The sequence below is a fragment of the Gossypium hirsutum genome, chromosome D03, assembly GCF_007990345.1.
Source record: "Gossypium hirsutum isolate 1008001.06 chromosome D03, Gossypium_hirsutum_v2.1, whole genome shotgun sequence".
NCBI lineage: Eukaryota > Viridiplantae > Streptophyta > Magnoliopsida > Malvales > Malvaceae > Gossypium > Gossypium hirsutum.
Window position 1 is genome coordinate 33941612 of NC_053439.1, and position 26872 is coordinate 33968483.

General features: G+C 30.0%; 2 protein-coding genes across 2 annotated transcripts; one reads left to right on the plus strand and one right to left on the minus strand.

Annotated features, from left to right (window-relative positions):
• Positions 1 to 933: 933 nt before the first annotated feature.
• Positions 934 to 3758, minus strand: LOC107950088 (RING-H2 finger protein ATL20). Its single transcript, XM_016884833.2, has 2 exons — positions 3095 to 3758; positions 934 to 1545 (listed from the first exon to the last, which is right to left on the minus strand). Exons 1-2 carry the CDS (start codon positions 3756 to 3758, stop codon positions 1064 to 1066), a joined length of 1146 nt encoding a protein of 381 aa, XP_016740322.2. The 3' UTR covers positions 934 to 1063.
• Positions 3759 to 4434: 676 nt separating this feature from the next.
• On the plus strand, positions 4435 to 6554 carry LOC107917134 (putative methyltransferase C9orf114 homolog). The gene is made up of 6 exons (XM_041089988.1): positions 4435 to 4768; positions 5112 to 5176; positions 5779 to 5857; positions 5964 to 6031; positions 6115 to 6223; positions 6313 to 6554. Exons 1-5 carry the CDS (start codon positions 4690 to 4692, stop codon positions 6121 to 6123), a joined length of 300 nt encoding a protein of 99 aa, XP_040945922.1. The 5' UTR covers positions 4435 to 4689; the 3' UTR covers positions 6124 to 6223; positions 6313 to 6554.
• Positions 6555 to 26872: the final 20318 nt, after the last annotated feature.

The window sequence follows — 26872 nt, forward strand, 5'->3', positions numbered from 1 at the left end:
AATAAGGCTTAATTCAACATCAGACACTTAAACTATGTCTTTTGTTTGAGTTAGGTACCTAAATGTTTTTTTTGGGTCGAACCGGGTACCAAAACATTACAATGTAACCAAAGTTGGCCCTACAAAGAAAGGTTTGCTGATTTGACGAAGGACTCGGCTCTCACAACTGGGGATGAGTTTTTTGGTTTGGGGAGATGGAAATGACATCGTCAATAGTTTTGGAGAGCTCCCTATTTACGGAAAGGGATGACTACGATGTTGACTTGGGGACGGGGAGGAATATTTTTTATCTTATTTAATAATAATTTTAAATTTTTTCTTTAATTAGATTTTAATTACATGGTTGTGTGCACTTTTTAATTGGCTCTGGCTTTTTTTTAACGGAATGTAATGGTAGGGGCTAACTTCGGTTATAGAAGAAAGTTTAGGTACCTGAATGACAAAAAAAATGTTTAGATGTCTAACTTAAACAAATGACATAGTTTAAGGGCCTCTTGTTGAATTAAGCGAAAAAGATAATTGTGTAAAAAATATTATATATCCTAATAAAATATCAAGGAACTTTACACATTCCACCTATGAAATTGGAATTTGAGAATAGAATTTGAGTCATATCTAATATTCCTCATTCCAATTTCAGAAATTTGGGATTTTTTATTTTTTATAAAAAAAGGAAAATAAAAATTCAATTTAAAATTTTAAAAATCTCTTTGCAAATGAATTCCTTGATTGAAATCCTTGTACCAAACATAAACTCTTTAACAATTATAGGAGTACAAACACATGATCAAGTATTTGTATGGGATAAAATTGTTGATTTTATAGTTTTGACCTCAAATTTGGTTAATTTGATTATATGAAACTATTCATATATTAAACGGAATAGTATGATGACTTTGATGAAGTATGAATAAACAATTTGGAGCCCAAAATGTATTTTTTCCCCTTTTCCTATCTAATAACCAAATCCATTAAAACACATTGTAATAACATCACAAAACTGACATCCTCACGGGTATATGTATTTATGCACAGGAGTTGGTACATTTTTAATAAAATTTGTTTATGGTGATAATAGTGACGACGATGATGAAGAGCCAGAGGAAGTTATAGATGGGGTAATCGGTGCCGATCCGCTGGGTGAATTACGACACAAAGGGCAAGAACCATTCATCTTTAGCCACTCATCTATGCAATCTGCATGAAAGTAATGGTTACACTCTGGTATAGTCCTTAATGTTTCCTTAGGCTGGTACTCTGATAAGCATATGGGGCAAGTGTTATCATTAGGCTTGGGAAGACGGCCACTGTCGCCAAGCTTAGTTTTAGGGTAGGATTCGATCGTTTGTCCGTCAAGTCTCGACATGACAATGGCCACCGATGGGGAAACTGATGTGGAAAATTCGATGTTGCGGAGGTTTCGTTGATGTCGCCTGTGTCTCATTCGGCTTCCAGCGAATGCAACGAGCCCGATTAGGCATAAGAGTCCTGGGATTCCAGCTCCTATGATGATTCCATACTTGGCACCCCTTGGCAATCCTCCGCCTGCAATGTGAAATCAATTTCAGTGGGAAAATATAAAGGAAACAAAAAAAACATAATAATTTATTTCATCCTCCAAATTTATAAAAAAAAATCATTTTAGCCTCTATTTAATTTTTCACAGAGTCCTAGAATTTATATTTTTTTGTTAAATCACCTAAAATGGATGAAAAACTTAATGTTTATTAACTTTGTTAACATTGTGGCAGTTCACGTGTATGTCATGTTAGTAATTAATTAATTTTTAAAATTAAAAATATTTAAAAAGTATTTTTATATATTTTTAATAATTTTTATTTGAAAAAAGATTTAAAATTTAAATGATTAATTAATTGTTGACGTGACATCCACGTGTTATATCAACAAAGTTAAAAAAAATTAATTTTTTTATCCATTTTGAGGTGATTTGATAAGTAACACAAATTTAAAAATTAAAAGTAGCAAAAATTAAATAAAGCGTTAAAATATTTTTTTTCTTTTAAATTGTAGGCCAAATAAGTTTAAAATTTAAGTTTCAATCTGTATCAAAATATTGACCAAGCAACCATGACATTTTAACAACAGATTTAATATGGAATTTTAATTATTTGAAAGGGATTTATATTTACTCTTATAAAAAGGAGACTATTATACATACATAGTAGTATTTAAGATTTAGATCAAATTTAAAATTTTTTTTCAATATATTTGATAAAACTTAAGAATTGATTTCTTTTATTAAATATTATTGCCAATAGCTCTTTGTTTTACGATTTAAATATTTTATTTAAATAATATATTAATTAAAAATTATTATTTTTATTTGACTTAAAAATATAAATTCACAAAAAAATTAAGAGAAGAGCTAGAAAGCAAATGTACTTTTTTGAGTATCGGTGTCATAAATAAAAAATTACTATAGAGAGTAAAAATAAAAGATTAAAAAATTAGTTCTACAATAAGTTTAACTGTTATATTATTATAAAACATGATTATTAAAAAGATTCACAGAGCTAACTCTAAAAAGAATTCTAGCAAAACATAATAAAAGAAAAAAGAGAGGATATTTTATAATTTAAATAAGATTTTGCTTTCCTTTTTATTTTTCTCAAATTGGGTATATATAATATGGCTTTTAGAACTTAATTGATAATTAAATTGATCAAATTATCAATTCTCAATTGAATCGGAGGTCCAATTTCAATTTAAATAATTTATTAAAAATTATAAAAATAAAAATATGTTAAAAAAAACATAAAATCCGAAGTTTTTTTTATCTCAAGGGAAACTAATCTCTCTCTTACTGTAGATCAATATACCAGCCTATTTCTAATTTAACCGGTTCCAAATATTTAGAGGAAAAGAAAGGGTTTTTTAAACTAAAAATATTTCTACCAATAGAAAACAACCCGGATGGCGTGGGAGCCTTCATACCAGTTGACTCCATTAACTTTTTTTACTTTGATCCAAGTAAAATCGAGTATTCTAAAACGCTTTGTTTCAATCACTACTTAGAATTAAATTTCTTGACACAATTAATTTGCTCTACCCAGTTTTTAATCCATTAACATACCTTGGCTTGGCAGATTAAAGCACCCAGTTTCCAGACTATTTCTATCAGTGAAGCCACAATCCCCTCGCCGTTCAACACACGATCTACAGTTCGGTTCATTCCAATCTAACCGGATTCCGTCCAAAACAAACGAAATAGTGACCGCCTTTATAGCCTGACACGTTGACGGTAAACTCTCGGCGGAATCCACAGTAGAGATCATCGTGGAAACCAAGACGGAATAATTCGAATCGCTAAGGCATGAAATTGACCTTAACCCCTTTTGAGTTACGTCACTAGTGGAGCAATTGAAGAAGGTGAGGGTATACCAGAATTCAGTACCGAAAGGAGTTCCCGATAAATTAAAATTCTCCAGCATCCGTTTCGGGAGACAGGAATCTGGGTCGTCAATCCATAGCTGTTGTGCTTCGTAATCGATGTACCTGACGGAGAATTCGCCGGATTCTGGAAGTTTAAGTATCGGTTCTCCCGTCGCCCTGCTGCATGAAAGACCGAAACCGGGATAGCTGCAACTACCGTTTTGGTTGCCATTAGGGTTCCGCCCGAAAGGGAACTTCAGTTCGAGTTCGCTGCCGGGGCATGAAGTTGGACAACGTTGAGCAGTCGTTGGGTTATGAAGAAAGATGGAGAAGAAGATGAAAGAGAGACATGTTAGGAGAGCCATTTTTCTCTCTTTCCTTTATTTATTTATTTTTCCCCCTCTTTTTGTAACGTTAAATACTTACAGCTTGTTTGGTTTGGTGTATTGGCTATCGGTGGGCCCACCTAATCCGAGTGTAACACGTCGTTTGGTTTGATGTATTGGTAATACGCACCTAATCCATTACCTTCTTAATCGGTGAAAACCATCGATTTCTATTCCCCCCTCTTTGCCCAGATTAGCTACCGATTGAGCATCACCTCCCTGATTTGCCCTCCCCACATCCCCTTGTTTCTCTTCTGTTCCTTCATCCGATTTCCTTCCTTATTTCTTTGCTTTTGTTTTCTGCTGATTTCCTCCCAGTCCATTACGCCTCTTTGCTACCGATTTGTTCCCTCCGTTTCCTTTCTTTTCTTTTTCGCTCTGCCACTCTTTCGATTGCCTTCTCAACCAGTCGACCTTCTTCTTCTCAACCAGTCTCCAGGTTACTGTAACTGAAAGGTAAAGGAATGGAATCACTGTAATGAGTTTCAACTCTCTCTTTTCTTTTCTTTTCTTTTCTAACTCTCTTTTCCTCTCTGTAATTAGTTTCAATGGCTGCCTTGTAGTGTCTTTAGCTTAATTCTAGGTTAGCAGATTCGAATCACTGTCACCGTAGAAAGAAACCAATGGTGAAACCAAAAAGCCGATGATATCCCCACTGTCACCGTAGCCATCGCTGGTTCTATCGTCGACAACGCTCAGTCTCTCGAGCTCGCCACTCGAGTAATGGAAAATCCCTCTGTTTCTCTTCACTCTTTCTACCCTATGTTACAAATTTTCATTTAATTTCTCCTTTTTCTTTCAGTTGGCGAGTCAAATTGCTCGTGCTGCTACTATTTTTCGGATCAATGAGTTTTTTTAACCTAATTTCTTATTTGTTTAATGGTCTAATTATTGTTTTAGGCCATCTATTATGCTGAAATTTGAGATGTTGCCTCCACTTGATGCTCCACATCATCTGCGTAAGCATGAGTGGGCTCCCTATCGGGAAGGTAAAGTTTGGCTGCTGCCTTTTGTGATTGTTATAGGTTTCTTACTAGGTCTATAATTGTTAAAAGGTGAATTGTAGGAAGGATAGATGCGGACAGATAAATTGATATGCTTTTTAAATGTAAAGAGCTTGGATGTAATTTGTATGGGAATTGATTGGAAACTGAGGTTACAGGCTTTTATAAAGAAATGATAAGGTTAGGTTAGGTTCCAGATTGTTAGGAACTTGGGTGCAGTTTCTATGGGGAATCTTAGCAATCTGTTGCCTACTAGAAGACATGCTTGATCAATGGTGAGCCTGAATTGAATCTTTGGCTGACTTCATTTGTTGCGATCACTTTATAGGTGTCACACTTGAGGAAAAACACACAAGCTCTGTGGGAACAGTGGTCGATGTAGGTTTAGATAAGGTATGTCTGTTCTTGTGCGAGTGTGACTCACTTTAACTTGCTGCCTGCATAATTTCTTTTCTTTTTAATCAAGCGGCAAATTTTAACCTTAATAGGCAAATTTTAATGATAGCTATCAACTTATTTGACCACATACTGGTCCTTAATGGCTATATTATCCTGAAAATCTTCTTGTTTGCCCCTTGAAGTTGTTAATGGCTTACGGTTATTGTCTTTTTTCTTTCGTACTTTTGGCTCAAACTTCTTTTTGAGCATAGAAGTTATAAATGGAAAGAAATTAAGTCTGTTGATGAACATTTATTAATTCTTAGTTGCTAATTTCATGCTGTTCAATTATTGGCATTGCCATAATTTTTTTATAGTATCAAGCACTAAAAAGATTTTCATATAAAGCTGGCAATGGGAAGGATCATATTTGCTCTGAATTATTTTCTTGTACAAAGTTGTAGTTTCCTATTTTGCATTCAGAAAGCTCAAACATGACTTAAAACTTATATATATATATATATTCTCTTGTTCAGATTAAATTTGTATACTAAGGAGTGTGATACTGATATATTACTTATGAACTGGTTTGGGCTATTTCATGGTTCTTTATGCAGAATGTTGTGGTTGATCAAGCACTTGGGCCTGGAAAAAGAGTTACCGTTGCAATGGGAACTAACCAAAACTTGGATTATGGTAATAAAATTGTTCTTATACCATTTCATGTTTCATTGTCATGTAATTGTTTTTCTGAATTGTTTTTCTGAATTTAGCTGATTGCATTGATTGTTTTAATTCATAGGATCAGTGATGGACATCATTCAGCTTCATTGTTTAGTTTTTGGTATTGGTGCTCATGACATAGGCAGAGTAAGTAGAGATTCCCTTCTGCTGAAAACGAGGAACAAGTAAGCTTTTGATTTCTTCTGCTGAATGCTTGCTTTATATTGTAGTTTAACTAAGATCTTGAGGCAGTACTGCAACTTGTCAACAAATATGCCTTCTGGTTTTTGGTGCTTTAGAGGAAACATGTGCTCTTGGCAATTTAGCCTTCCTGGAGAGGTAAATTACTTTTGATTCATTGTGATTTTTAGCAACCTTACCTCATGGCCTTTTATTTCCTAATTTATCAATGCATCATATAAATCCAGAATTGGCAGAGATTGCTTTTTCCCTTAACTTGTGGAATGGACACATGAAGTTGGAGGATATTTTCAATGGCAACTTTGGATAGTATTCGTTTTCCTGCTAGATTGGTGAGCTATTTTGTTTGAAGTGAAGAATCGGTTTCATGGAAGGCCAATTGGAGTTGAGAGCAGGGTGAAAGAGATATTGTATCGGCTTGAATTTCTTCTATTGAATGCTTGCTTTATATTTTTAGTTGAAGTGAGATATTGAGGTAGTACTTCCGTTTAATTCAGAATTGTTGTAAATTCAATCGAGTTCTTGATGATAAATCGATATGGTTATGTTTTTTTTATTTTTTAGAGTTCAATTCTTACTTATTAAATTTTATTAGTTATAATTATTTTAAATTTTATTAAATCATATATTTTAATTAAAATATATTTAATATTAATTATTTCAAATTATCTTTTATAGTATCATATAATATATTATGATTTGAGTAAATTCATATAAGAATATTAATTATTAAGAATTTTATTAAATTATATATTTTAAGTATAATATATTTAATAATAATTATGTTTAAATATGATTAAATTATTTATTATTCATATTAATAATCTTATCAAAATTTAAATAACAATAACAATAATAATTTACCAAAACAAATTTCTGGTAATTATTAAGAATTTTATTAAATTATATCTTTTAATTAAAATATGTTTAATAATAATTATGTTTAAATATGATTAAAATATTTATTATTGATAATAATAATCTTATTAAAATTTAAATAACAATAACAATAATCATTTACCAAAACAAATTTATGCTAAGGGTATTCTAGTCATTTTAGTTTTTTCCACTATGCTATTACACCTCTATTCCATTCAACCAAACACAAGATTACTATTACGCCTCTATTCCATTACATTCAACCAAACAGTTGATTTGCTATTACACCTTTAATCTAATACACCTCTAATCCAATACACTTCTAATCCAATACACCTCTAATCCAATACAGCGAACCAAACGCACCCTTAATTTAGAGCGCTAGCCCTTTTTCGCTTGGTACAGGATTTCATTACCCTTTTTTACTCTTATTTGCTACTTTTAATTTTATAAACAAAAAAATTCTTTTCATCCCTTTATTTAATTTTTCATATAACTTTTAAATTTATATTATTTATCACATTATCTCAAAATGAATGAAACACATGTTAACTTTGCATTTATTTTAAAAAATTTAAAATATATAATTTTATAATTTTTTATATTTTAAAAAATTAATTAATTATTGGCATAATATCTACGTGACAATGCACGTGTATGTTATGTCAACAAAATTAATAGATATTAACTGTTCAATCCATTTTAAGTGATTTGACAAATAACGAAAATTTAAGAGTTAAAAGAAACAAAAAAAAATTAAATCTAGAGCTAAATTTTTTTTGTAAAAATTTTAAGAGTGTAAATAAGCCATCGTTCCTTTTAAATTTTACAACTTTTGAAGAATTTTTTTTCAATTGGTACATGTAAAATTATCATAAAAATATATTTGTATCATTAAGTAGAATTTTATAAAATATTAATTTAATTTAATTTAATTTAAAATAAATTAGAGTTTTTTTAATTAAAAATTATTGTGAAAATAAAATATAAATAAAACTTGCAAAAATAAAAAAGAGAAATAATTCATACGAAATAAAATACAAATTTGATAACAATATTTGGGGTGGTTTTGTCTACAATTGTAGGGCGTGCAGTTTCTACAATCAGTATATACGTGTCTGACACGTGTTGTTTTCAGGTAAAATTTTCTAAAAAGACCTCGCGTAGACCTCCACTTAACATATAATTCAATTGATTCAGTCGATTTTTTTATACCATGTTCAAAGACAGCAGATTGAATCAATTTGATTGAGGATTTTAAAGATGATTAAATTATATAACCAAAATCAAGATTACAATTAAAAGATAAAATATTAATTCAAACACTAAAAATATATACTATTAATAAAATTTTTTGAAAACAATATATTTATTAATTATAAACATTAATTGAAAATTAAAAAAAAAAGAGAGCTTGAAACAAAATGAAATAAAAAAAAATACATTCTAAAATGCTTATAAGAAAAATTGAACCTAGAACTCAAAAATGAAATGACAATTATCTGACCATCTAATCAAAAGAGCTAACATGTTAAAAATGCTAGTTAAAAAAAAAGCTTGAAAATGTGAAAGAGAATAATTGAACCCGAGACTAAAAGATAAAAGTTCTAACATTTAACCATCTGAGCAAAGAAGTAAATCTATTAATTTTAGTGAAACCGCGTCCTATAATACATATTAAAGGGCACGTTTTGTAAGATGCGTTTTCAGTGAAGACGCACCCTACAGGACGCATTTTCACTTTCTCTCTAAAAATAATATATATATCAGTAAATATAAAAAAAAATTCAGCACATATCCTTAAATTTGAAAACAAATCAGCATATTTATTTAAATCAACCAAAAGAGTCGTAACCAATATAGATAGCCTTGTCTATAATAACAATTTTAGCAATATTTTACTCTAGTAGTCAAGTTAGTTTTAGAATTTTTTTTAATATTTTGCTTTTATCTCTTTTATAATAGTTTTCACTTATAACAACAATAGTCAAAACTATAAAAAAAAATTTTTTGCTACATTAATTCTTTATCTCGGATTTTAAAATAAAACTAGATGTATTTCATAAAAGAAAGATTATTAATTACTTTTATTAAATATAAATGATCTTGATAAAAGAAATAAAAACCATAGATTTTTGTTAAGATAGTATTTCCATAAAATGGCTAAATTTTACATAAAAACCTATTAGTGAATGAAATTAATCTTTAAAGAAGTGAAATTATATTTTTAAAAAATTTAAAGATATCAATTTAATAAATGATTTAAATTCCATATAGGAAGTATTTTATTATAAAATTACAACATTATAAATTTATAAATTAATTAATTGAATTTGGGTTTGTTAGTCATAAAATTATTACCGATATCTTTAGTAAAAAGGATAAATGCATTGAGATAACTACGCTAATAGAATCTACTCAAAGAGACTTGTAGAGCTAGAAATTAAGAAAATGTAAGTAACGAACCATATGTTATAGGTGTACAACAATCGAATATCATCTGATAGCTTTGTAAATAATTGTAACTATTAAGAAAATGATGATTATATCTAATTCTATCAGGTTATTGGTTTAGCAACAAAAAAATTCTATTACTTTAACGTCTTAGATTCAAATAATGTTAAAAGAATATAAATTTTAACAATCCAATCCCTCTCCCTATCGACCATATATATCTCTTATTTTACCTTTGGGAATTTTGTAATAAATATGTTTTTTCTTTTTCTAATTTGAAGGTGGCATGTTTATATCTGATTTAATCGCTTGTAATAAGTTTGACAATCATAAACGGTTAATATATTCTTTTTAAGTGTTTCATGGATTCACATTAAAACTTATACCGGCTGTGTCCATAATATCTGTATTTTACTATACTTAAAATATTTTATATTATTTATATTAATATTTTTTTTATTATTTAATACCCAATTAAATCCAAATTCAATTCTAAAATCATCAAAAACATGTTATTTTCATAAATCAACAAATTTTATTTTGAAAATATTTACAAAAAAAAAGTTACTTGTATAATAAAATTTAAACCTAAATAAATCATATTGATTTTTATAAATGTATCACGTGTATTTTTTTAGTGACATAAATAACATAGTAACATATTATATATTATATATTTAGATCATATTCATATAATAATTTAATTAATTCTTTATTTACTTATTACTTTTTAATGTCTGGATTAAAATATTAATTCTCAACGTTGAAATTTGTGTAATATTTCTTGATTCTAGAAGAGTCAAATGAAAAAACAATTTAGAAAAATAAACCGTTGAATTAGTAAAAAGAATTTTGCGTCACCTCACTACTGTTCCCTTTTTTTTTATTCTTTCTGAAGAATAGACATTGTAGCTACCTGTTAATTCTCGCCGTTGAAGATTGACTTTTTTTTTTTAATATTTCAAATATTATATATTTACAACAGTAAATAATAATATAAATTTAAATCAGTACAAAATATAACGAATAAAAAAATTCATAACGATAAAATTAAAATTCACACATCACAATTGCAATAATAGAGTTTGAACTTAAATATTCAAAGAATTAAAATTTTTGTTTTAAGTAACACCTTATTGTCAACATTGATTATTTTTTTTTTTATTTTTAAAAATGTTTTTATATAATATAGGGTTTTGATGGTTACTTGAGAGGACTTTATGTTGAGTATTTGGATTTTGGTTTAAAATAATGAAGGAAAATATAGAAATCAAAGCAAAACAGGTAAGTGAGAATATAAGATAATTTAGTAATCCCAGGCCACCTACTAATTTCAAAGTATCTATGAAGACCATAGTTGTGTTCATATATTCTGATTATTGATAGACCTAAAAATGAGTAATTATACATTAGATTTCTCATCAATTTTGTCTTCTTTTTTTTCTTTTCATCAATTACATGCATGATAAAAATAATACAAATTATCAAAACATATCAAGATTTTAATTATTAATACGATATTATATTAAGTATATTTTTCTTTTCCCAAAATATTAAAGCATTGAATTAATCAAGAAAAACACTTACAAGTTATAGTATATCAAAAGATGTAACTTAAATTCTCTTAATACATATAATCTCAATATAAATTAAAAAAAAATCAAACTTCTAAATAAGTGAAGCTCTCATTCATGCTAAGAAGAGCGGTTGGTTGGTGAGAATGATTGGTAAAAATAGGATAAGCTCGATTGGAGACATAGGCCTTTAAAGGATATCAGGAGGCTTAGAAATGTTTCCTATGAGGAGGAAGAGTCGAGATTGAGATTGCAAATCAACAAGGAAATATCAAGATGGGCGATGTTTGCTTTTAATTTCCATACTAATGTTGTTTTAAACAATAACTTTATTATGAATAATAGTTTATGAAGCGTGATTCTGTACCAAATATTTTTTAATAGATATATATTTTTATATTATATTATTAAAGCCATTTATATATTTTTACAAATCTAATGATATTCATATTACATATTTTTATTTTTTATACTTAACATCATAATTATTTGTTTAGCTCATGAAGTTTCAATAGTCTAATTTTTGTTCTAAAACATATATTTATTCAAATATAATAATGAAGCTTCTTTGTTTTGTGCGGAACGCAAATTTAAATTTTAAATAACACCATAGAACCAACAAAGAGAATACGAAAAATAAATCTCTACCATATGAGCCTGATTTGGTGGTTTTGGGTTGAGGAAAGCCACTGAAATTAGAGCCTCAACCTCCAAAAAGTTGTTCAATCATTTAGCTACTAATCATTGGGCCGATGCCCATAGTCCAGTCACTTTGAAATGTGAACCGGTCGCTTGTAATTTGTAAAAAGGCGCACGATTCCGCCCTTTTTTGCCCTTGAAGTAGTACTTGAAATTTAATTTATTTTTGCTTCTCATCGGTATTTAAAATCACATTTCATTATTTGATTTAGTTCAATGATATTTAAAAACCGATTGACTTTTTTTTTTTGCAAAAATATATATAAAAATATTCTAAACATTGAAAATTTTTATAATAAGAAAATAAAAAAATATATAAAAATTTTAATACAACAATAGCATTAATGGTGCCCTTGGTGCGTTGGAATATAACTCTTTTCTACCCTATTTTATAAATTAAACGCACTGACATATGTTTGTAGTATGTTTTAGGTTAGGATCACCGGTGGGATTATTTCTTATTGGGTCATTGGTTTTCAACTGAAGGGGGAAGGGTCTAATTACCAAATCTCACCCCGAACGAATAATGAAATTATTATTTTATCCCTTTTGTCAATTGTTTTTTTTTCTATTTATTAGTTTTTGTTTATTTTAGTTTTATTTATTATTTTATAATATTTTAAATTTTATTTATTTATTTATTTTCATTTGTAAAATATTAAGTTATTTAATATAATAAATATATTTATAAATTATGTAATTGGTTAGTTAAAATATTTAAATAAATTTATAAAAACACAAAAATAATTAATATTATTAAAAATACATATAAAAAGAATTCAATAATGTTTCTTTATATTAATGTCTTCAATGGTCATTTTTCTTTTTCTCCCATCGCCATTGCTGTCTTTGCGTCAAAACACATATCTTATTATTGATTTTAATCTTACTATTACAATAATTAATCTCGTTGTCGTCATTGTTTTTTAATTACTATAATGATGAAATTAAAAACAATAGTGGTGATGAATTTAATTACTATAGCGATGAGATTGAGAACTCCTTTAGATGTCCGATAACCTCCAGTGCAATGTAGTTTCTCTTGGTTTTGGTGTAACTGCACCACAATCATTCTTTTGCATGAATTGCTTTTTGGCAATGAACAACTAGAGCATTCAATAACAATTAAAGAACAAACAACTCTAGTGTGAAATGCTATCCCACTTTTAACATTTTTTTTAAGAAACACTTTAACTTGTTATTGTTATAAAATGCATATATTATATAATAAATATAAATATAAACATTACAATAGTATCAAAGCTAGACTTCTGAAGACGATTTAATTATCAAGAGACAAGAATCATGGAAAATCATCATCAAGAAGTCTATTACCTTGAAGGAGGCGTGTTTGATGGTATCTAAGCAAAACTCCACAATGTTGGGAGAAAGACAAGCTAACATAAGGCCTCCACTCTTCAATGAAGCAAATTTATCATATTGAAGAACAAGAATGAATTTGTTTTGCCAAGCCAATGATTATGAAGTTTGGAAAGTCATCACCAATGATCCATTCATCCCTAAGAAGAGGGTAGATAGAAAAATTGTCAACAAAGAAGAAGATGAGTGGGATGAAGAAGACATAAAGAAAATTCAATTAAACTGCAAGGCCATTGATTTTCAATTTTTGAGCTCTTGGTCCAAAAGAGTACAATAAAGTATTTATGTGTGATAATGCAAAGGAAATGTGGAGCAAACTTAAGGTCGCACATAAAGGAACAAATGGAGTCACATAATTAAATATTAATCTCACCTTAGATTATGAGCTATTCAAAGTTAAGAAAGGAGATGTTCGATCATTTCATCAACATTACCAATAGATTAAAGGTACTTGAGAAAAGCCTTCTAAATAAGGAGATGATGAAAAATATGTTCGGTAGTATACCAAAGTCATAGGAAGCTAAAGTGCCAGCCATTAAAGAATCTAAAGACCAAAGAAAGAAAAATCTTTAAAGCAATTTAATTTAGGGTAAGCTACACCACAAGTCATTCTAAAATAACATCGTTCCTATTTTGGTCACTTTTATTTTTTTTGTCAATTTAATCATATTCTAATTAAGAGAATTGTTCGAATTGGTCATTATCGTTAAAATTTCTGTTAATCCACTAATGAATCTTTGACGTGGCATTTTTAAAATTTTGACTAAAGCTAAGGACCTCTCTATAATTTTTCCAAAACATTTTTTCTATTTGACCACCAATCCTTACCCCCAACACTTACCATAAGAACTGCCAATATTCATTGTCGCCCATCCCCTGCTCCCCCATCTCCATCACTCCTCATTCTGTCACCCCCACATCATCAGAACAACCTTACACGACTGTTTCTCCAACATGGGTGATGCGGTTATCCGATGAATTTAAGAAATGGATGCAAGTATCATTCGCAGTGTCTTTTCTTTCTTCCAATCCTTGGTTTATGATGTTATACATTACAACTTATTTAAGGTTTAAGGTTTAGGGTACCTATTTTCCTCATTAAGCAGCAGTTTAACGCTTATTAAAATGAAATTTATAGAAATAAACATATAATTAGTGCATTTTTTTCTTAAGTTCAAAAATAAAAATCTAAAATGTTTTAAATAATCCTTAAATTAGAGTTATAAGTTCTGCAAACATATAATTGCAGAACTATTTCTTTACGGAGCTCAATGCAATGTAACAATCAGCTTTTATGACAGTTGATGCTTGCATGCAAGGAGAGTTACCTTATTTATATAGAGCATGCATTTGTTTCAGAAATCTACATTCTTTGTTTCAGCGATCAGCTCATAGATCTTATACAGATCCTTTTGACATTTCTTGTGCCAACTCCTTACTCTGACATTACTAGGTTTCGATAATGAATCATCGAAACACTTTGAGAAGTAGTTAGTAGTGGATATCCAAAGTTTTCTTTGTTTTAAACACTGATTATAGGCCACTTAGAGCCACAATAGATAGGAACAACATACAACAATAGAGAAACGTATACCTATAGATGTTTTGATCTTTAACGCTTTCCCAAAATTTTTAACATGTTCTCAATGACACCAAGAAGGGAATCGTCATTACACTCCTATTGTCAAAGGGATGAGTCAAATGAGCTTCTATAGTGACATCACTCTCAACAAGCTGCTTGTTTTTCATAGGCTTTCCCACAAACTGCATTCCTTTGAATTCCACTAATGCCCAAAACTCATTTGTCTTTAGATGCTTGTCTTGTAATTTGGAAGTGAGTGCCCCACCCTCATCAACAAAGTTTGTAGCAAGCTCTTTAGGTTTGTTTCATTCCTCGTGAATCTACTATTTTCAGCAAAATCCTTAGGCTTCCTACTTGCGCGGTCCAAAAACAAATCGCCCTTCCCATAGAACTCTAGACACTAGCTCTTGAACTACAAGTATAAGGTACTTTTCTTCCCGGTGAATATCAAAACTAGGATCTTGAAGCTGCATATAACAAGGCAATATACCATTTGAGACACAAGGCAGGTCATGCAACAAAATACAAAAGCCAACGCATAAAATCTATGTTAAACTCAACTGAGTGTCGAATAATTGCATCACTAATGTTGGACAAGCAATCGTGTAAAGTGGTTCTTATGGTGCAGGGGCAATGAACTGATGAGCGATAGAGATGGAGTAGGAGATGGGTGATGATAAGGATTGATGGTTCTTATGGTGCAAAAAAAAATGTTTTTGACTAATTATATAGAAACCCGTAACTTTAATCAAAAGTCAAAAAAATGTCATGTCGAAAATACATTAATGGATTAATAAAATTTTTAACAATGATCAATTGAACAATTATCTTAATTAGAATGACTAAATAGACAAATTTTAGAGAGATCAAAATAAGAACGGTTCTATTTTGACCAACAGTTTAATTTACCCTTTAATTTACTATATTTCAAGCTCAACAAATAAAATACAAAAATTAAAATAGACCTTAAGCCCTTGTACTTTTTTAAATTAGAAATTTAGTCATTATACTTTTACGATCATCCGAAATTGGATTCAGACATGATATCTGACTTTATATTACCCATGGTGAAAGCGAGTCTTAGGATTTCGGTCCTAGTTTTGATTGCACACATTCATAGCTAGTTTGATTACACTGTGTCCTACCACAATGCATGGTTGACAAAATAGAAGGCGTTGGAGAAGATGCATAGCTGGTGGGAGAAATCCTATAATGATTTGTGGTAATGGTGTCAAGTACTAGAGCGGTACGTACCAAGTTCCGTAACTGACTTGCAAACGGAGCCTGCATATTATCGCAATCACTTGGTCTCTAGAAAAAGTCTTTTTCATCGTTTTTTCTGGACTTTCAAGCAATGCAGTTATGCATTCTAGTACTGTAAGCCACTTGTACAAATTGATGGTACATTCATGTACAGGAGATACCAGCATCGGTTGTTGTTGTCTGTTGCATCAGATGGTAATAAAAAAATATTGCAAATAGCTTTTGAATAATACCTGAAGAATTGAAGATGATTGAGATGTCTTTTTAACTAACTTGAGAAGGCATGTTGTGCCGTAACCCGATATATGCATCATTTTCGACAGAGCCCCCAAATTACAGGCTACAATTGACCGACGTTCAAGCTTCTAAGATTGTGCACACCATAGGTATTATTTACGTCATATAGGGTTTAACTACATGGGTCAATACAATAAGAATGCAAAGTGGAGACATGTCACTAACATGGTACGTTATACATAGTATTTTCTATATTACAGTTTAACATATACATTGGGTCGCGTTTATTAAGTATAATATTGATTGTCATCGACAGGGTATGAGCTCGTCCAACATTGATTCCATAAAATATTGGAGAAATTACGGGCTATAAACTGAGAGGGTGCGACATACCTCAATAGGATACCCAATGAACAGTGGATGCAATCGTATGATGGAGGACTACGATAGGGGGACATAACAATGAATCCAGTAGAATGCATTAATTTCGTACTGAAGGGGACACATGATTTGTCGGTAACCTCGATGTTGAAAAAAAACGTATTTTCGACTAGTAGCCTTGTTTCCAAAGTGGGCTGAGAAATACGAGGGACAAATAAAAGGTAGTCACGTTTAGTGTGAGTAAAGGTGTGCATGGGCCGGGCCGGGTCGGGCTCAACTAAAAATTTAGGCCCATTTCTAGGCTTGGGCTAAAAAATGGGCCTAAAATTTTACCCAAGCCCGACTCGAATAAAATGCTAAAACTCGGGCTCGACCCAGCTTGCCCATATTAATTTTTATATTAATTTTTATATAATTTTAAAATATATAATACATCAAAATAAATATTTTCCAATAAATTAAAAATAAAATTTAAAAAATATGTATACTTAAATAACACTAAGATGGATGCAACTCAACAATAAAATGCTTCTAAAATAATAAAAGAATTAATAAATGTCTTTAAAATAATAACAAAATTAACAATAAAACAACAAAATAGTAGCAACATAATAGTAAAATGGTAGCAAAATAGGGAGAAAACACAAGAAAATAATATTAAAAACAAAAAAAAGTAAATATTTTTTTATCTTTTAGTGAATTCGAGCAGGGCCCGGCCGGGCCTGAGCCAAAAATGTCTTACCCGTGGCCCAGCCCATTTTTTAAATGGACTTTATTTTTTTGTCCAAGCCCATCTTTCGGGTCTATATTTTTTCCCAAACCTTCTCACATTTCGGGCGAGCCTTCAGGTCGGGCCACCCGAACAGGTTTAGGTGTGAGTCAGTGTTGAAAGATATTGGGGAAAATACAGAAATAGTGACCTCAAAGTCTTTAATGTTTCACTCGCGTCCAAATCAAATATTTCGGGTTACGAAGTTCCATGGACCCAAATGAATGAGTTATTGAGGGAGCATATCATGTAGACCTGAGACAAATGACTTGCAATTGTGGGAGATTTCAAGCACTTCACTATCAATGCGCGCATGCAATTATGGCATGTGCCTCGATATGTGTAGATTGCATGACTTACGTTGACGAAGTTTACAAACTACAACACATAAAATGTTTGGGAATCTGAATTTCCACCTATGCCGGATGAAAGCATGTGGTCGCCTACCTCGCACACTCCTTTCGAGTTGGTACCAAATATTAACTTGTGGCGCAAGCCAAAAGGTCAGTTGAACTCAACTCAGGTACTAGACAATATTGATATTTGTGAGCAGAGAGACACGCGGAGATTATGCAGTTACTATAGGAACCCAAGTCATACTAAGCCAACATGTTCGCACCTGGAGGAAACATCAAGTAGAAGAGCTAATTAGAAGACTAACTCATTCATTGGTAAACACAAAAAAGAAAACATACCAAAAACCATATAAATTCAATATATTTGTTTATTCATTAATTTTTTCTGAAAATTGTAAGTTAATATTAATTATTGAAGTAATATATATTACAATATGAAATAAAAAATTTAATCTTTTCTTGTATCTTGTGAACAAATCATTGCTCTTTGAAAATATTGTAATTAACAAATGGACGGAGAAAACTTAAATGAAAAAGTTATAGAATTGAAATTAACGATTCGAACTCACCATACGATATGGTACAAAGCAAACCAGTTTAATAAATTTGTTGTGTAGATTGTAAATAAGTGTACATTTTTTATGCAAAATAAAGTATACAATTTGGTGTCAATGAAAGTGGAACAAGTGCATTGTGGGTGGAAACATTTATTATAGCCCAAATTAAAATTTAACAAACTAAATAATGAAGCATTTGAAAGAAAAATTACAAATAACTTAATAATCGGCATCCCAAATTTGTGCCACAACCGGGTGGGCATCAAGTACGCCTAGTGTTCCGTCGAACAATTTGGGTTGGCGACTCCTCATCGTCTTCATCTTCATTTCAGATGCATCTCGATGTTGATATCTATATTCATTTCCTTCCTCCGTGGTTGACCGTGTCTAGGTCCTAGCCACCCATCGTACATCCCCCTTGTATGAATAGGCGGTTGCGAGGATGACCAACCTCAGTAGAATAACAATGTTGGGGGTGTTTGCGACACTGCCGATGGATAATTGTATGGTGCTGCATGGGCTAATTGCAAAAAAAGGTAGGAATTGTCGGTGATACCAGATGTGTCGATGTTGCTGATAGTATCGATGTATAATATGGTGCGGCGGGTGGCAGTCATGCAAAATATACACCTGGAAAAAGTATTGATGTAATAATGATGGTGCGTGCTGTGGTGCTTGTGTAAAATAAACTGGGTTAGCATAAAAAATATATGAATCATACTGATCGGGACGTTGCATGGCAATCAAGTCCTTGTGTGGAGCTAGAGGAGATGTTGATTTCCTCGCGACATGTTCACTTGACCAAAGATTGATGGGCCCTTGTCTTGGCCTCCTACAACAATGCTGTCTACTCCTTTCCATATCTGGCAATAAATATGGCTTGTCATTATGTCTAAATCAATCTATGTAATCTGGAGATGCCGTTAACTCCAATGTGAGAAATGACATCGTTGCTTGACACATTTCTCGATACAATGTTGCCAGCACATTCTTTTAAACTTCGGTGTGGCAGCAATAATATTTCTTACCATTTGTAATTGAACGTCAGAGATGTGCTTGTCATCCAAACGAATAAGCTGATTTGCCATTTTACAAATTATAAGGAATAAAATAAAATCAAAGAGAATAGAATTCAGAGAAAATTAAAAAAAAGAATAGAGAATTAAGTTGAAAAGAATGAAGTTTGGAGAGGTTTATATAGAAAAAAATATGGTTGTTGGGGGTATTGTAGTCGCTGGGATTGTGACCCTTGAGGGAAAGGTTACTGTTGGCTTGAAAACACGACCTGTAGGGCTCATTTTCCTTCCTCTCTCCAAAAACAACATATATTGACAAAATTCTAAAAAAATAGCATAGGTTCTCAATTTTTTTTAAAAGTCAACATATATTGATAAATTGCCCATATAAATTGTGTTAAAAATTTTAAAAATTAAGATAAACTACATTAATAGTCATCCAACTATTAGTAAATTTATTTTTGATCATTCAACTATGAAAAGTTACAAAATTGACATCCAACTATTAATAAATTTCATTTTTGGTCACCCAACTATTCAATTTTGTCTTTTTTGGTCCTATCAGTGGCAACTTTTAAATTAGAATAATAGCAACTTTAACTCTCAAGTTTTATACATTGTGTCAATTTAGTCTTGATTCTAAAAATTCTAACCCTTAACATTTACATATTATCTAATTTGGTCCTTTTTGCAACTATTCTTTTCTTTGTAACCATTTTACCTAAAAAGCAAAATAAACAATTTTATCAGCTAAATTTGATTGAAAATAAACAAAAAAAATGAAAATACTAAAAAATCCAAGATAATAATTTTCATCTTTTCTCATTATTTTAAAATTAACCCTCAATATCACCAAAAAAAAAACTACAAAAAAATTACATAATATGTAAATGTTGAGAACTAATTTTTTTAAAAATTGAGATTAAATTGACATAATTAATTGCATAAATCAAGAATGGGAGAGGATTTTGTACATGCCTTTGCAAGTGTGCTTAGTCATTTTCTCTCTTGTATACATAATAAAATAAATTATTGTGAAAAAAATAGCAACCAAAGAAGATTTCGTGTTGAGTAACGTCATGAAGGTTTTTAAAAAGAAAATATTTATTTCTCTCATGAGTTTATATTTTGTTTTTATGCAATTTAGTCCATTAATCAGTTTTTGGTCTTCATTGTTTACTAAAAATTTTGATTACATTCTTATATCTTTTTTATTTACATTATTATATTTATGTAAATATTTATTTTCATTTTTGCACTTATGTCCAAATCTCGATCAATTTATAATAATTCTTAATTTTGTATAATTTTAAATGTTGGTTAATCTTGATTTTCTTTCCAGATTTCTTAGCACTTCTATTACAATTTTAAGGTATGTAAATTTATTTTAAATAATATTTTATGAATTGTTTGAGAATTTTTTAACACAACTATATTAACTTTCACTTTAAATAGTATTTTAAAATAACGTTAAAATATTTAATATATATATATACAATAATATTTTAAATAAAAAATTTTAAGAATGTTTTACTTTAGGATTGAAAAACATCGAATTATAATATTTATATTTTTTATTACTTCATAAATTATTTATTTTCCAATAATTAAAACTAATGATTTTCAAAATTATATTTTGTGTAAATATATTAATTTTAAAATAAAATATAAAAAATAAAATATTTATATATTACATAAAAAAAACTCTTACATTGTACAAAATATGCAAACTAATATAAAATAATTTCAACATTTTAGATACAAAATTAAATAAAATATTTATATTTTCTCTTCCTCATCATTTAAGTTTAATATCTACATTGGCCAATTGAGTCTTAACTCAATTAGTATCAGCATTGTTGCTAATGTAAGAGGACATGGTTTCGAGTACGCTGAAACTCATTATCCTCTTATTTAAGAATTGAAGAAGGGCTATGGGTAGTTCTAAGCATTATATAAAAAAAGAGCATATCAGATAATAACTTATAATGAGATTAATATTAAAAAAAATTAATATCTGAATTGATAGTTGTTTTCTCTTCCTATAATTTATCCCATAGTCATCAATTTTATAGAGTAAAAACCTTTTTTTTTTCTATCTAAAAAGTAGAGAAATGTTTAAGATTTTAGCCCATATTATATTATAGACCAAATTAAGCTTAAGTTTGAGTGGTTGAATTTATGGTGATTCATGCTATTTATTTTTATAACAACTAAATCTTACTTATTCATTTGAATACTTATCAACATATCAAATTATGATAGTTGATTAAAAATTTGATCATATCAAATCAATGCCCTTTACACAAATTTAAGTTAAAAATACTATAAAGGTCCCTATAATAAAAGTCATATTACAATTTTTTCTTTTTTCTTAAAAAAAATAGAAATATTCCTCACACTGCAAGGTCGTCTTTTAATAATTTGATAGAAATTATGTTTAATTAGTATTTAATTTTATATTAATTTTTATTAAATATACAAAAATAAAATGATAAAAAGACTTCTCTAGTTGTCCCCTTTAAAAAATTTGGAGCAATTTAATTCCTCTCAAATTTGAAAGTAAACATCCAAGGACAATTAATTACAAAATTAATTTTTGTTGTCAATATTGCATCATTTTTAATAGTATAATAATATATTTAGCCCTTAAAGTTTACACATTCGGTTTATTTATTATTTGAAGCTTAAATTTTTATATATTCTTTTTGAATCTATTAGGTTTTTTTAAAAAAATTATACACTTTTTCAGATAAATTTTTTTAGAATCAAGATAAAATTGACAAATATGTAAACATATAAATCAAAATTAAAAACATAATTAAAATTCATAAAATATAGTTTTCAAAATAATAAAAGATAAAATGAAAAAGTTAACATAAATAATTATATTAAAAACATAATTAATTCAAATAATGTCATAAAATTTCGAAAGTCAAAATAAATTGAAATAAGTAAGCTATTAAAAAATATTATATAAAAGTTGTTGAGCTCAACCTCAACAATATCTTTCATTATTCGGTAACAAAGCTTCCCTTAGAAATCATTAATATGGGAAACTGCAATATTTAAAAGAAATAAGTCCTACATGTTAAAGCGAAATCGATTTAACGGAGAAAATCACTGAATTTTAAATGACAACATTAAAAACTGAAAACTTATAGACTACACAAAGGGGAAAAAAGTCTAAGAGAGAAATCAATTTATCTAGGTGCTTTCCTTAAAAGATTCCAATGATGGGTTCCAATTTCGCGTAGTTTTATTATTGTGAATGTTATATTTTCTAAAGATTTCATAAATTACTATTGTGAATATTTTGAAATATTACGAGATTCCCCTAGTGCATGGATATGAACAAGCAACAGCACAATTGCAGCAAAGTGAGGTTCATTAACAATCTTTAGCCATGAAGGGCATTGCAAGCTCCACACATACTTCTGTTCCTTCCTACTTTGTTATTATCATTGTCATTGGATATTGTTTATTTGTTAATTGTATTTTATTTCCATTTTTCTAATGATACTGCAAATTTCATGGTAGGTTCTACACATTTCTTTCATGTTACTGCATCATCAAGGATTCTTCATTTACTTATCTTTCAATAGCAAATTTGCTGCCCTATAATACACTACACCAAAACAGGCTTTTAGTGGCGTTTTTAGCGGCGTTTGAATAAAACACGCCGCTAAAGATCAATCATTAGCGGCACTTTATGAAAAATGCCGCTGAAAATAAGCATTAGCGGAGTTTTTCAGAAAGTGCCGCAAAAAACCTAAGCCCAATGACGCCGTTTTCTGAGCTTTCGGGGATTTAGCGGCGTTTTTAGGAAAGCGCCGCTAATTGTCAGGGCTTTAGCGGCGTTTTTGATAAAGCTCCGCAAAAAAACCTAAGCCCAACAACCCCATTTTCTGGCCTTTCGGGGATTTAGCGGCGTTTTTGAGGAAGCGCCGCAAAGAAACATAAGCCCAATGACGCCGTTTTCTGAGTTTTCGGGGATTTAGCGGCGTTTCTTAAGAAAGCGCTGCTAATGCTGAGGGATTTAGCGGCGTTTTTGAGAAAGCGCCGCAAAATAAACTAAGCCCAACGACGCCGTTTTCTAAGCTTTCGCGGATTTAGTGGCGTTTTTTAGGAAGCGCCGCTAATGCTCAGGGCTTTAGCGGCGTTTTTGAAAAAGTGCCGCAAAAAGACATAAGCCCAACGACGCCGTTTTCTGAGCTTTCAGGGATTTAACGACGTTTTTTAGGAAAAAGCCGCTAATGCTCAGGTCTTTAGCGACGTTTTTGAGAAAGCACCGCAAAAAGACATAAGCCCAACGACGCCGTTTTCTGAGCTTTCGGGGATTTAACGGCGTTTTTAGGAAAGCACCGCTAATGCTCAGGTCTTTAGCGGTGTTTTTGGGAAAGCGCCGTAAAAAAATAGGGTTTTTGGTTTAGGGTCTATGATTTATTTAAGATTTAAGGCCAATTTAGAAGTTACGTTTTTAAGGTATATGGAGTATGGGTTTAGGGATTATGGATTAGGGATTATGGTTTAAGGGTTGAGATTTAAGGTTTAAGGGTTAGAGGGTTAGGGGTTTAGGGGTTAGACATTTGGGGTTAAGAGTTAGGGATTTAGGGTTTAGGGATTCAGGGGTCGAGTTAGGATTTTGGGCGTTTAGATTAATTTTTTAATTTATATTTTAAATATGTTCTTATATAATTGTAAAAGAGATAATAATAAATTTGTTTAGGGTTTTTGGTTTAGGGTATATGATTTATTTAAGATTTAAGGCCTATTTAGGAGTTCATATTTTAAGGTTTAGGGAGCATGGGTTTAGGGATTATGGTTTAAGGGTTGAGATTTAAGGTTTAGGGGTTAGGGGTTTAGGAGTTAAACATTAGGGGTTTAGGAGTTAGGGATTTAAGGTTTAGGGATTCAGGGGTCGAGTTAAGGTTTTGAGTTTAGATTAATTATTTTTTTAATTTATATTTTAAATATGTTCTTATATAATTGTAAAAGAGATAATAATAAATCAAATATATTGAAATTATGAGTATAGTTTAAATTATTTAAGAGATATATAATAGATAGACTTTATATGTATTGAATGGTTAATTTAGGGTTTAAGGTTAAGGTTTACTTGAGATTTGTTAAATGATAAAATTTTCAATTATTTTATAAAAAATCAATTTATAAAAAACAAAAAAAAAATTAGCATAGCAAAACGGCGTCATTTTGTTCAAAATGAAATAATATTTTGCGGCGTTTCTATGAAAAACGCCGCAAAAGATAACCAATAGCGGCGTACGCCGCAAAAAATAAATCAATTTATAGAAACAAAATAGCAAAACGGCGTCATTTTGTTCAAAATGAAATAATATTTTGCGGTGTTTTTCACAAAACGCCGCAAAAGATAAGCAATAGCGGCGTTTTCTATAAAAAAAACTGCAAAATATAAATAAAATTATAAAAAATAAAAAAATTATTTGCATAGCAAAACGGCGTCATTTTGATCAAAATGAAATAACGGCGTTTTCCATAAAAACGCCGCAAAAAATAAATCAATTTAAAAAACAAAATAAAAAATTTTGTGCATAGCAAAACGGAGTCATTTTATTCAAAATGAAATAATATTTTGCGGCGATTTTGTAAAAAATGCCGCAAAAGATAAGCAATAGTGGTGTTTTCTATAAAAACATCCCAAAAAATAAATAAAATTATAAAAAAATAGAAAAAAATATTTGCATAGCAAAACGGCGCTATTTTGTTCAAAATGAAATAGCGGCGTTTTTCATAAAAATGCCGCAAAAAGTAAATCAATTTATAAAAAAAATAAAAAATTTTTAGCATAGCGGCGTTTTTTACTTTTTGCGTTTAGTTTAGGGTTTAGTGGCATTTTAGCTATAAACGCCACAAATGGGTTAAGTTGTAGACGAAAATGTCGTCGTTTTCTCTCCAGCCATATCATTCCCACACTTAAACCCGAAATCCCAAATTTTCCCCATTTCCCCCAATTCCAGATTAATTCAGTAAATCCCTAACCCCAAACCCATTCAATTTGCGCCATCTGAAAAATCGACCATCCCATTCGCCGTTGTCTTTGTCCGGGCCGACCACCTGCTACGCAAACATCAGAAGCTCGAGCATCTCCGTCACCGTCGGACTACTACGGCCGTCGTCATTGGTTAGTTTCTAGTCGGGCATTTGTTTTTGGACTGTTTAAATATGAAATTTAATTTTGAAACGCATTGATATTTGCGGGTTTAAAAATGAATGTCGTTGGTACTGGCATGCTGATTGAATGTATTTGCCATATGCATACTGTTTGCTGCTTGCTGTAAATTTATTTTAGGGCAACTTTGAACCTTTTTTAGGGCAACTTTGAACCTTTTTTTTTGTCCTTCTATATATTCATTAAAAAAAAGTAAGATATGAATTCGACAATTGCGCGAAATCCAGGTTTTCTAATTAAACTTTTTATACTTAATGTTTTAAAATTATATATTTTGTCCCTGCACCCTACACCCTGCCAATTAAAGAAAAAGGAAATAAAATTATTTTTCTAAGCTGTAGATTATAAATAATTCAATAATTAAAGATGTTTTGGTTGGTCATATTATGATAATATATAATGGTTAGTAAGGAATTGAAACAATAAAACTCTTGAAGAATAGTAGTTGCTACTGGTTTATACTTCAACTCAAATAAGACTTGCATAATCCAAAGAAAGTAAATAAAAGTATACAAATTGCAATTCCATCTTCTGTTGTATTTAAATAACAAATATACAAAATAAAATATTTTAATATTTTAATTCCTGCCATTTGGTCTTGGACTCTTTTTAAGTCTTTAATCATAGAATTCCTTGGCTTAGATACTTTGGTATATTATAAATATTTTAGAATAAAAAAAAAAGAAACTGAATGAAAATCGAAAAAGAAAAGTTGGCATACACATGTTGGACTAAAACCCCACACATCATAATTATTAAAAGCGAGACTCGAATTCAATTACTCAGAATTTAAGACCTCTTATTTACTTCTTAGTATTTTTTTTTAAAATAAAAAAAAAGCGAGTAAAAGGTGTTTGGGATGATGTTTTAATTTCATAATCAAAGTTTTAAAGAAAACAGTCCTTTGTCTCATAATTTATAGATTTTATTTGTTTTTACTATAGTTTGACTCTTTATTTTTGTTGGTATAGTCACAAGTATTTTCTTTCTTTTTACCATTCGAGAGCAGCTTTGTTCGGACCAAGGTAATATTCAGAAAAATTCTATCAAGATTCAAAACTTGCATACTTTTTCTTCAGAATACAATGTATCTTACGATTGCACTAACACTTATTTTATATTAATGCTGAACAGTTTTTAAAATATAAATATAAATCTGCAATTGTAATAAAATAAAATAAAATAAGGATATCAATCTGTTTATACAACCCAAAGAAAAATGTACTAGTAATCGACTGCATGCAAGATGCAGAATTGTATCCTAAAGAAAAAAAGTTTAGAGCAATAATAGTATGAGGTTTACTATGTTCTAAAAACCCATGCTAACTTTAGGATTTCAAATTGCAATTCCACTTAAATTTTCAATTTTCTTTCACCCAAATAAATTATATATACATACAATTCCACGATTATTATATCATACATAACT

Bases quoted from the DNA above. Each gene is read 5' to 3' on its own strand.
- LOC107950088 (XM_016884833.2), bottom strand. From the start codon at position 3,758: ATGGCTCTCCTAACATGTCTCTCTTTCATCTTCTTCTCCATCTTTCTT. The intron at 1,546-3,094 runs GTATGTTAATGG...TTCACATTGCAG, and splicing joins CTTTAATCTGCCAAGCCAAG to GCGGAGGATTGCCAAGGGGT.
- LOC107917134 (XM_041089988.1), top strand. From the start codon at position 4,690: ATGCTGAAATTTGAGATGTTGCCTCCACTTGATGCTCCACATCATCTG. The intron at 5,177-5,778 runs GTATGTCTGTTC...TTCTTTATGCAG, and splicing joins TCGATGTAGGTTTAGATAAG to AATGTTGTGGTTGATCAAGC. The intron at 5,858-5,963 runs GTAATAAAATTG...TTTAATTCATAG, and splicing joins TAACCAAAACTTGGATTATG to GATCAGTGATGGACATCATT.